At 42.5% G+C, this 12,482-nt stretch overlaps 1 protein-coding gene across 13 annotated transcripts in view; it reads right to left on the bottom strand.

Annotated features, from left to right (window-relative positions):
- The window catches only part of LRRFIP2 (LRR binding FLII interacting protein 2), a 111,438-nt gene that overhangs the window by 43,632 nt on the left and 55,324 nt on the right, over positions 1–12,482 (bottom strand). For 8 of the 13 annotated variants that reach the window (XR_012644548.1, XM_074988171.1, XM_074988176.1 and 5 more), the window contains 2 exons: positions 10,989–11,036; positions 10,857–10,901 (listed from right to left, as the gene is read on the bottom strand). The exons of 2 other annotated variants lie outside the window; for them this stretch is intronic. Coding sequence is in view for 10 of the 11 variants with exons in the window: in XM_074988171.1 (XP_074844272.1) it covers positions 10,857–10,901; positions 10,989–11,036 (93 nt within the window). In the remaining variant the exon portion in view is untranslated. The remainder of the gene's footprint in view (positions 1–10,856; positions 10,902–10,988; positions 11,037–12,482) is intronic. 3 more of the 13 variants (XM_074988173.1, XM_074988175.1, XM_074988180.1) reach the window with 1 other exon arrangement.

The following is a 12,482-nucleotide window of genomic DNA, read 5'->3' as shown; positions in this document are numbered from 1 at the left end:
ATCTGTGCCTACAGGGGGCTTCTTGATAGTCCTCTTCCACAACAGGCAATAGCTACATTGATGAAATAAGCTGTCCCGCAGCACAGCCAAAATCAAGAGATAAAAAATAATTAGTCCCCCTCAAAATCATGAGTGATCACAAAATGAGTATTTTTCAAAGATTGTACTGTTTCTTAGATCAGCTTCTTGATTTTTGAATGACCCCTGCCCAACGCCAGAGTGGATGTATGTGACAATTAGCATTACCCACTAGATGGATATTATGGTTTTGATCCTTGCTGCAGGAGCCCTGATCCTCACATCTGCCCACCTCCTGCCCAGCAATTAATCCTGCCCTTGAGTCATCCATCAGTTTTGTCTCCATCCATTTCCCTTCAATTCAGCTCCCTCAGTTTAGGTCCCTAATCCCCATCATCACCACTGCATCAGCTCAGCCCCAACCCCCTAAATCCACACTACCATCAATTCACCCTATCAGCACTCATTCCATCTGCTCAGAAGCCACCCTCAATACAGACCCTGCACACCCACTTCACTTTGGCCACCAGGGCATAGATCCAGCCACAAAAGCAATTTCTTACTATCATTAATCTTGACAATCTAGGGATAGAACTCTCAAGTGTCAGAATTTTTTCTTAGAAATCACAACTCTCACAGTTCATGAGAGCTGCATTTCTGCTCCTGTTAATTTTGCACCATCTGCAAGGGTGTGAGAGCAGATAACATAACTATGTTTCATGGGATTTCACTTCTCTCAGACATAGTTGTATTAACCTATCCCTACCATATGGACCAGGCTATGGCTATGTCTACACTAGCACCCCCACCTTCGAAAGGGGGATGCTAATGACACACTTTGGGATATGCTAATGAGGCGCTGAAATGAATATGCAGAGCCTCATTAGCATATTGGCAGCTGCAGCACTTCGAAAGTGCCGCTTTCAATCGCACCTGGCTTGTCTACATGGGGTCCTTTTCAAGAGGACCCCACAGATGTCGAAATCCCCTTATTCCTAGTTAGTTATAGGAATAAAGGGATTTTGACATTTGTGGGGTCCTTTCAAAAAGACCCTGTGTAGATGAGCTGGGCGCGATTGAAAGCGGCACTTTCGAAGTTCCACGGCCACCATTATACTAATGAGGCACTACATATCCATTGCAGCGCCTTATTAGCATACCCTGATGGGTATCATTAGCATCCCCCTTTCGAAAGGGGGGTGCTACTGTAGACATGGTCTATGAGATAAATTCAAATTTAAGGCAGTAAGCTCGATTGTACCAAGTGCTTGTCTTCACTGTAAATGTCATTAGCTCAATTTAGGGAGCACTAATATCAATACCCTAATATAGTCAGAACCGAGTGGGTGTAGCATCAAGTTCAAATTTAAAAGTTCAAAGGAAGGATGGTGTGAAAGCACCATGTCTTTGAACCAAATTCATTAGCCTCCAGAAGCTAAGTGGTGCTGCTGAATCTGGCACCAAGCTCCCAGCCACTTGTGGGAGCCAGGAAACTAATTGGTACTGTTGTTCCTGGCTCCTGTGAGCGGCAAGGAACGGGGAAACGGACTGGTGCTGCTGCACCTGGTTCCTGGATCCCTGCCACTCACGGGAGCTGGGAAACTGACTGCTGCTGCACCACCTGGCTCCCTGTGTTGCCTGGCTCAATGGTCAGTTTCCCACAAGGCACAGCTGCAACCATCAATGTCTGGCCATTCAGTGTGGTGGCACTAAGTCGACTTTACGTGGACTTTGTAGGAAGTGAGGATACTCAAAATCGAATTTATAAAACCAAGTGCTATAAAAATCAAATTTATCTGGTAGTGTAGACATGGCCTAACTCAAGGAGGGGTCTTCTCCCATCAACATAGCTACCTCTCATGGAGGGGAAGTACCTGTGGGTTTTTCCATACACTTCCATGATGTAGAGCAACGAAGGGTCCTGTGGCACCTTATAGACTAACAGAAAAGTTTAGAGCACGAGCTTTCGTGAGTTAACTCACTTCTTCAGATGCTGGTCCTGGAAATCTGCAAGGCCAGGTATAAATAGGCCAGAGCAAGGCTGGGGATAACGAGGTTAGCTCAGTCAGGCAGGCTGAGTTGTATTTCATTTGGAGATGCAAATGAATGGACATCATACCGAATGGACTGAAGGTGAAAAATCCTTTGCAATCTACATACTGCACAGACTACAGTGAGAGATTATGCCACACACTCTCAAAGAAACTGAGGAACCACCTGATCAGCGTCCTGTACAACAAACAGGAGAACATCAAAAAAGAGCTCTCCAATCTGGAGTCTTTCATCAATAACCAACCTTCAACACAAACTTCCACGCCGCTGAACTTTACTAAAATAAGACAAGAGATTTACACTAGACACTTCACTACTATACAGAAGAAAAAGGACTGCAAACTTTCTAAACTCCTGCCTGCCACACAGAGCCACAGCAGTGGTACCACTAACTCAGCCAGCAATATCATCAATCTGTCCAGCTACACACTCAGCTCAGCAGAAGAGTCTGCCCTTTCTCGGGGACTCTCTTTTTGCCCCACCACACGCACAAACATGATACAGTTCTGCGGTGATCTGGAAGCCTACTTTCGCCGTCTCAGACTCAAAGAATACTTTCAACACAACACTGACCAACACACCATTACACAGACAACCTCCCGGCAGCACAAGAATAACTACTCCACGTGGACCCCTCCCGAGGGCAGAAATAACAGTCTGGACCTATACATAGAATGCTTCCGCCAACGCGCACAGACAGAAATTGTGGAGAAACAACATCGTTTGCCTCACAACCTCAGTCGTGCGGAACGCAATGCCATCCACAGCCTCAGAAGCAACCCTAACATTATAATCAAAGAGGCAGATAAAGGAGGAGCTACTGTCATCATGGACAGGTCTGACTACCAGAAGGAGGCTTCCAGACAACTCTGCAATACCAGATTTTACAGGCTACTTTCCTCAGACCCCACCGAGGAATACACTAAAAAACTACACCGTCTGCTCAGGACACTCCCTACACAAGCACAAGAACAGATCTACACCAACACACCTCTAGAGCCCCGTCCAGGGTTATTCTACTTACTACCCAAAATCCACAAGCCTGGAAATCCTGGACGCCCCATCATCTCCGGTATTGGCACTCTCACTGAAGGACTGTCTGGTTATGTGGACTCTCTCCTCAGACCCTATGTCACCAACACCCCCAGCCACCTCCGCGACACCACTGACTTCCTGAGAAGACTGCAATACGTTGGTGACCTACCAGAAAACACTATCCTAGCAACCATGGATGTAGAGGCTCTGTATACCAACATCCCACACAAAGATGGAATAAATGCTGTCCGGAACAGTATCCCTGATGATGCTACAGCACATCTGGCGGCTGAGCTCTGCAACTTTATACTCACACACAACTATTTCAGATTCGGTGACAATATATACCTTCAAATCAGCGGCACAGCTATGGGTACCCGCATGGCCCCTCAATATGCCAATATTTTCATGGCTGACCTAGAACAACGCTTCCTCAACTCTCGTCCACTAACACCCCGGCTCTATTTACGCTACATTGACGACATCTTCATCATCTGGACCCATGGGAAGGAGACTCTGGAGGAATTCCACCGGGACTTCAACAACTTCCACCCCAACATCAAGCTCAGCCTGGACCAATCTACACAGGAGATCCACTTCCTTGACACTACCGTGCTTATACACAATGGACACATCAGTACCACCCTGTACCGTAAACCCACTGACCGCTACTCCTACCTCCATGCCTCCAGCTTCCATCCCAGACACACCACACAATCCATCGTTTACAGCCAAGCACTTAGATATAACCGCATTTGTTCCAACTCCTCCGACAGAGACAAACACCTACAGGATCTGCACCAAGCATTCCTGAGACTGCAATACCCACCTGAGGAAGTGAGAAAACAAATCAACAGAGCCAGACGTGTGCCACGAAGCCTCCTACTACAGGACAAGCCCAAGAGAGAAACCAACAGAACACCACTAGCCATCACCTACAGTCCTCAGCTAAAACCTCTTCAGCGCATCATCAGGGATCTACAACCCATCCTGGACAATGATCCCCCACTTTCACAGGCCTTGGGAGGCAGACCTATCATTGCTCACAGACAACCTGCCAACCTAAAACAAATCCTAACAAGCAACTATACACCGCACCAGAGTCACTCTATCTCAGGGACCCATCCATGCAACGAACCTCGTTGCCAGCTCTGCCCACATATACACACCAGCAACATCATTACAGGACCTAACCGGATCAGCCACACCATTGTGGGCTCATTCAGCTGCACATCTACCAATGTAATTTATGCCATCATGTGCCAGCAATGCCCCTCTGCCATATACATCGGACAAACTGGACAGTCCCTACGTAAAAGAATAAATGCACACAAATCAGACATCAGAAATAGCAATATACAAAAACCCATAGGAGAGCACTTCAATCTCCCAGGACACACAGTAGCAGATTTAAAAGTAGCTATCCTGCAGCAAAGAAATTTCAAGAACAGACTCCAAAGAGAAATTGCTGAGCTACAATTCATCTGCAAATTCAATACCCTCAGCTCAGGATTAAACAAAGACTGTGAATGGCTGGCTAAATACAAAAGCAGCTTCCCCTCTCTTGGAGTTCACACCTCCAGATCTACTGATGACAATACAACTCAGCCTGCCTGACTGAGCTAACCTCGTTATCCCCAGCCTTGCTCTGGCCTATTTATACCTGGCCTTGCAGATTTCCAGGACCAGCATCTGAAGAAGTGAGTTAACTCACGAAAGCTCATGCTCTAAACTTTTCTGTTAGTCTATAAGGTGCCACAGGACCCTTCGTTGCTCTACAGATCCAGACTAACACGGCTACCCCTCTGATACTTGATTCCATGATGTAGTTATACTAATGCAAATTTATAGGACAGACATGGCATAAATGTTCATATAGCCAGAACTAAACTGATGAAAGAATTCTTCCATTTACCTATCTACTGCTTCTTAGACTGCATCCACACTATGAGATAAATTCCAATTTAAGGCAGCGAGCTCGATATTACCACATGACTGTCTTCACTGAATATACCATTAGCTCAATTTAGGAAGCACTAATATGTCGGTATGTGCTGGGTGTAGCATCAAGTTCAAATAAAGGCCAATGTGGAAGCAACATGTCTTAAAATCGCATTTACTAGACTCCAGAGGTGTCCCATATGTAACCCACAATGCCCCTCAGTGCTCCACTGTAGCCACTGCTCTCCCAGTGTGCAGGAATTAGGTAACAGGAAGACCGTGAATTGCAAATTGAGACCAGAAAGCCTGTGGCTGTGGGCTCATGTTTGTAGGAGAGCCTGAGAAATGTCTCCCTCTCTTTGCCATTAGCGCATCTACCCATTATGAGTCACCCCAGCATGGAGTTCGTGGTTCTGTCTCTACACTTGGTATTTTTTTCTGCACTGCCTGGCACCAGCTGCTGCCCTGCCGCATCATGTGGCAACAAGGCTGTTGTGGGGGTCGTGCTTGCAAAAGAGGCCAAGAAACATTTTCTCAACAGTTTACGTTCCCGCGTGCACCCTCTTAATTCCCCCACAGGCGCCACACAGTCGGGGTCTTTTCCCGCAATCAACCACATCACATGACCTAATAAAAGGACATGCCTGCCATTCAGTGCTGACCATGCTGCCAGTAAGCACTATCCTGGCTTGATCACAGGGCTCCAAGTGTGGGAAAGAATTTCAGGGGCTTGCTGCCACTGAGGAGACTACTTCAACTGTCCCCCTGCCCTAAATATACATTTGGGGCCTTTCTGCCACATGGGGAGGGACTAATTCAACTGGACCCCCACCCTAAATATACATTCAGGGGCCTGCTGATGCTGGGGGGAAGTCTCCGCCAGCAGCTAAGATTTTCAGGGCCTCTCTGCCGCACATGGGGACTACCTCAACTGGCCCTCCACTGAAATCCCCGCACACCCTAACAAGAACGCAGGGGGCTTGCTCTTTCTGGCGGTGGGAACATAAGAACATAAGAATGGCCATACTGGGTCAGACCAAAGGTCCATCCAGCCCAGCATCCCATCTGCCGACGGTGGCCAATGCCAGGTGCCCCAGAGAAGGAGAACAGAAGACAATGATCAAGTGATTTATCTCCTGCCATCCATCTCTTGCCCTTGTTCTGAAGGCTAGGGGCACCATACTTTATCCCTGGCTAATAGCCATTTATGGACCTAACCTGCAAAAATTTATCAAGCTCTTTTTTAAACCCTAATAGAGTCCTGGCCTTCACAGCCTCCTCGGGCAAGGAGTTCCACAGGTTGACTGTGCGCTGTGTGAAGAAAAATTTCCTTTTATTAGTTTTGAACCTACTACCCATCAATTTCATTTGGTGTCCCCTAGTTCTTGTATTATGGGAAAAGGTAAATAATTTTTCTATATTCACTTTCTCCACACCATTCATGATTTTATATACCTCTACCATATCGCCCCTCAATCGCCTCTTTTCCAAACTGAAAAGTCCCAGTCTCTCTAGCCTCTCCCCATATGGGACCCGTTCCAAGCCCCTAATCATCTTAGTCGCCCTTTTCTGAACCTTTTCTAATGCCAATATATCTTTTTTGAGGTGAGGAGACCACATCTGCATGCAGTACTCAAGATGTGGGCGTACCATAGTTTTATATAGGGGAAGTATGATATCTTTTGTCTTATTATCGATCCCTTTTTTAATAATTCCTAACATCCTATTTGCCTTACTAACTGCCGCTGCACACTACGTGGATGTCTTCAGAGAACTATCCACTATAACTCCAAGATCCCTTTCCTGATCTGTCGTAGCTAAATTTGACCCCATCATGTAGTACGTGTAATTTGGGTTATTTTTTCCAACATGCATTACCTTACACTTACCCACATTAAATTTCATTTGCCATTTTGCTGCCCAATCACTCAGTTTGCTGAGATCTTTTTGTAGTTCTTCACAATCCCTTTTGGTTTTGGAAGTCTTCCACAGCGGTTATGATTTTCAGGGGTGCGGGAACACTTCAACCAGCTCTGCAGACATAGACTGCTGCCACTCCTGGCAAAATATTTTCAGGGGCTTGCTGCCCATTGCAGGCATCTGATGCTTTTTGCAAAATCTTTGATATTTCAGAGATCAAATATTTTTCCTAACCCTTCCTATTCTCTTTCTTCATGGGTTTGGCACCCCAAAAATACCAGAAACAATGAGAGGAGGGCCAGTCTAGATTCGTCTTTCCATTATAAGTTCAGTGTATGAGATTTCATTGAAATCATGTTTGGGAAAGACAATGTAGCTATTTTATATGGAGATATACCCTGTGTCATAGAACTGGAAGAGATCTCAATAGGCAATTGAGTTCAATCCCCTGCACTCACAACATTCCACCTCCCCGCACAGCGGCCAAGATTTTTGGGTGCTTGCTGCCATCGGCCATGTTGGCAATTTCTGTGTAGTGAAGAGGGAAGACAAAAATCTTTTTTCCCCAGCCTTTTCTATCCTCTTTTCTCTAACTTTGCACCCCTTCAGGCAGGGAAGAGTGGGTGGAAGGCCAGTTGAGAATACAGACTGTGCACAGAAGTTGTATAATGAACTGGGAACCCAAAGACCCTTTCCACAGAAACTCTTTTTTTCAAAAGCTTTACCATCTACTCTTTCTTCATGCTTTTCATTGTCCCTGTATTATCATCAGGGATCGGATGCAATCACAGGAGTGGGGTACAGTCAGTGGATGGCCAGTTGAGAAGACACACACTTTCCAATTTCTATAAAATGCTGGGTAATTTAGTTACAGAAGAAAGATTTCTGTTAACCTTGCCTTCTATGTTGATGCCCTACTTCTCCTTCCTTCCGACTGTAAAAATGGATGTTTGCTTACCACAGGAGGGGATTAGGGCAATGCAATGTGGGAAGATGATGTCAAATACCAGGGAACATACCCAGAATGCAACGGAGATGAGGGAACTCTGGGATAGGTTCCCACAGTGCACTGCTGCAAGTAGGTGTTTGCTGAGTGAGTGGATAGCTATAAGTTGACTTTGTGAGGAACACGTGGGGAGGTGAGGATAGTCAAATTTGAATTTATAAAATCCAGGAGTTATAAAATCAATATTAATAAATTTGAATTTCTCTCATAGTGTAGATGTAGCCTCAGGGAGGTGACATCTACAGCATGAAAATAATCCCTCCTAATGCTGTAGTGGATACCTACACTGAAGTGTTACAGCAGCACAACTCTAGTGCTGCAACTGTGCCACTGCCTCCATTTAAATATAGACATAGCTGGGAGCAGGGGAAAGAAAAAAAAAAAAGGCTCTTCAGTTCCTTAACTGTAAATCCCTTATCTTGAGGAAAGCTCTGACACTTCAAGTGGTACAACCAGCATATAGAAGCATTTTCAAAACTTTTTTTTCCTCATTTTGTGAAAAATAAAGTTTAAAAATTTTGAGGGAAACTTTTTTTTTTTTTTTATTAAGTACATAAGCTTCTGTAGGCAAGCACGGCTGCCCCTTTTGTTATCAATTGTGCTTTTTGGTATCTGTGTCCTAGTTATGCACTTCTCCTCCCCTTCTTCCAAAAGCTCATGCTAACAGATCTGGCAAGATTGCTAAATGGAGCTTAGCTATACAGAAGCATCATCATATTGCAGCTGTTGTGACACATGCACAGAGCATGCAAATTGCAAATACTTTAAAAGTTCTGTAATCTCAGTTATAAAATGTGTTACTTGTAACAGCAGTAGGTAAAAATTTACATGCGATTATTTTTCTTTTAATGTGCACGACCATGCCTTTTCACTTTTTTTAAAAAAGCAGTTTAGCCATTTTTTTGTGAATGCCTTCCTCATTATAGTAGTAGCAAAAACAGTCTTCCCCAATAAAGTTTTTATATAGTGTTTTTCACCAGTAGGTCTCAAAGTGCTTAACAAAGGATGTCAGTATTAGTATACTCATTTCACTGATGGCAAAAATGAGGCAGAGGAAGGTAAAATGACTTGTCTAAGTCAGCCAATGGCAGAGCCAAGAACAGAAGCTGCGTTGCCCAAGTCACAGTCCAAAACTCCATTTACTAGGCTAAAGTATTTAACACAGTTATGACTTATTCCTGTAGCTCTCTGTCATACTGCTTTTTTCACTTTTTTAAAGCACAGTAAAGTTTAATCATTTTTTCCTAAGATACTGAGTATAGCTCAATTAATGATAATACAGAGCAAGAGTTACCACCTTGATATTCAGGATTTAATAGTTATGCATAAAAACTCAGTATGTGAGTTATTACCAAAACATAGAAAATTATTTAAAGGAGAACTGTCACCACTGAGATTCTTTAACTATTAATTGAACACACCTCCCCCTCGCCAAAAAACGGAAAAAAAAAAAAAGTGTTAGGCTTCACTTACATAAAAGCACATAAAACTGAAAAAAATTAAACACAACATAAAGCAATATAGACATACATACTACCTAACTCTCTAAACAATTTTTACAGGATTCTGATCCTCAGATGATCTGCAAGGTTATATCACAAAAGGAAAATTTCAGAATTCCAGTCATATATTGCTTACATTGTTCTGAATAAGAACTTTTCTCTTAAGATGTGTGGTGACATTTAAAAGAGCTGCATAACACTGGACACAAACTTCTAAAGCAAACTCATTTTTAGAGCGTGATGTGGGGTGGAGAGCAAAAAGGATAGTAGTATAGGAAGAGTGACTTTTCATTTTGGGGCCTGTCATCTTTAACTCTGTGCCATTAAGTCATTAAAATGACAGAAGAAAAAATACCTTGATGTACAGAACATTTCTTTTTCTTTATCTTAAAACTATGTCTTTGTAATTTCATAATGTTTTAAAGGCTAATGATTAGTCAGTATTATCAGTTATTAGTGTTAATATTTGGAGGAGCAGAAAAGTGGAGAAAGACTAAGGTGACATTTAATAGCGGATCATTTTGTTCTGAACTGAATAGTATAATCTGATTAAATGAACATTTATTTATATCTACACATATATTTATGATTAAATGAAAATAAATGGCTATGTCACTAAAAGCTGTGTAGTTTAGACACAATTTTCTTTTTTTCATTTAAGGATGTCCAGAAAAGGAAATAAAATCTGAGGCCTGAGGGTTTTTTTTTTGTTTTTTTTTTTCCCCAAAGAAAAACAAAAATCCCAATGCTCCCCTCCTGCCCAACCCAAAAACCAAAGTTGTTTTGTGCCACTTTTTATGCTGGAATTTCATTCTTTGCACAAGCTGTAAGATGACAAAAATCACTGTAAAACTAATGATATGGAGACATCACAAGAGCAAAAATTGAAAGTTAATTTACTTGGAAAAGATTGTCAGGGCTTACATTTTCTGTTTTTTAAAATCAATATCCTAAATGTGATCACTAATTAATATTTTGAATAAAGGAAGCTTCTGTGAAAAAGCAACAGAATTGCCCTTAAATTAAGGAGGCAGAACTCACAATAAACATCACTTATACTTCTTAGAAAGAGTCAGAGCAGATGAGATGTGATATCCCTGATATTTCTAAAGTTTAAAAAACAAAAACAAAAACCACAGAAAAGGACCTCCTGCCTTCCAGACCATCTTAATAAAGAAATGAGCCACATGTCCAATTCTTGAAAAATCCTTTGGAATTCACCTTTCAGAACCTCTTCTACACTCCTATTCATTTCATATTATCTCAGTCATGCAGGCGTTAGCTTTATTTTAAAATACAACGGGAATGCATATGCAATATTCTCAAACTACAGTCATTTGAATGCAGGTTTAAGGCAACCATGCAAACAGACTCATACAAACCAAACTAGCACTTCTTATCAAACCCATGTTTACAGAAGGAGACACCTATAAAGAAAAGTTTCATTATTTTTATTTCAAAAAACTATTAAGAAATCAAAAGTTAGTCAAAAACCTTTTTCACACTGTACTAACCCTATGACTCTTGGTAGTTGCCAAAGAATCACTGTAGAGAGACGATGACTGTGATGAAAAAAAAAAATTACAATTTTGGCTGCAGTACAAAGAAAGGTTTAAATCCATTATATTTGTCTGAAACTCTAGGACTTACTTAAACAAGTAAAACTAAGCTCTATTAGAAATTTTTGAATAAAACAATATAATAAATTTTTAAAGAAACCATACATCTTGCGTAACAGAAGTCTATAATATTCTAATTACAAAGTTGATATTTTTATGGTTAAAGAAGTGGCATTAAACACATAAAAGAGAGGACTGGATTGTTTGGTCACACAATTTCTCCCCATAACCACTAACATAAATCGGACCAAATTCTACAAAAAACAGAAATTATCCTCTGGTTGTAGACCAGAAATTTATTATTATGCTCATTACGACAGCACTTTCAGGCCCCCAACATTGATCTGGGCCACACGCCTTGAACAGTTGCTGTGGTGTGTGATGTGGGTGCAGACAGATATTCCACTAAGGAGCAAGCACACCCCAGTGCTTTAAACCTGAAGAACTTTGCCCAGCACTACCAGTAGGAGCAATGTTCATGGCCTCTAGTCATTCTACCTCTTTCCTGTTTTTTTAAGGGCAGCATCACCTGATCATAAGAACACCCATCTTAGATCAGACCAAAGGTCCACTTCACCCAGTACCCGTCTTCCAAGAGTGGCCAATGCCAGCTGCCCCAGAGGGAGTGAACAGAAAAACAGCAATTTGTCTCCTGTCATCCACTCCCAGCCTCTGACGGACAGAGGCTAGGGATACCATTCCTACCTATCCTGGCTAATAGTCATTGATGGACCTAACTTCCACGAATTTATCTAGTGCTTTGCTGAATCCTGGTAAAGTTCTGGTCTTTAAAAGCATCCTCTGGCAAGGATGGATCCCCTGCAGTTCCTCTGGACTGAACATCAAGAGACGAGACTCTTATGTAGAAGGCACCAAAGATGAGTTGTGGAACACACAACTGCAGCCACAACACAAGGACAACTATTTTCATCCATGTTGGTAACCATCTTTTCCTGGTTAATTGGTTGCAATTACATAATAAAGTCAGGTGACTCACAAGCTGTATCAATAAGAATTGGAGTCAGAGTTTACTTAAAGAACAACTGGAAAACTGCTTTCCATAAGTCTGAATCTGACGTGGAATCCACCATAATAGCACAGCATTTGGTAAGAGTATGTGCACAGGAGACTAGGTGCAAATATCCAATATCAAAACATCACTTCTATATGTGAGTAATGTAGCTTGAGCCTTAGCTGAATGAACCTTTCGCAGAGGTGTTGCCTGAGCTACTCCATATGCCGTCATAATATAGGAAGCCATCTGGAAATAGTCTGCTTGGAGACCATGTGATCACTCATGCTGTCCACACAGGAGACAAAGAAGTTGAACAATGAAAGGGTTTAGACCTCTCCAGATAAAAAGCTACACATTGTCTCACATCTCGTACA

The sequence above is a fragment of the Carettochelys insculpta genome, chromosome 2 (genome assembly GCF_033958435.1).
Source record: "Carettochelys insculpta isolate YL-2023 chromosome 2, ASM3395843v1, whole genome shotgun sequence".
NCBI classification, from domain to species: domain Eukaryota; kingdom Metazoa; phylum Chordata; order Testudines; family Carettochelyidae; genus Carettochelys; species Carettochelys insculpta.
Note: the sequence above shows the minus strand (reverse complement) of the source record. Positions and strands in the feature narration are given on the sequence as shown.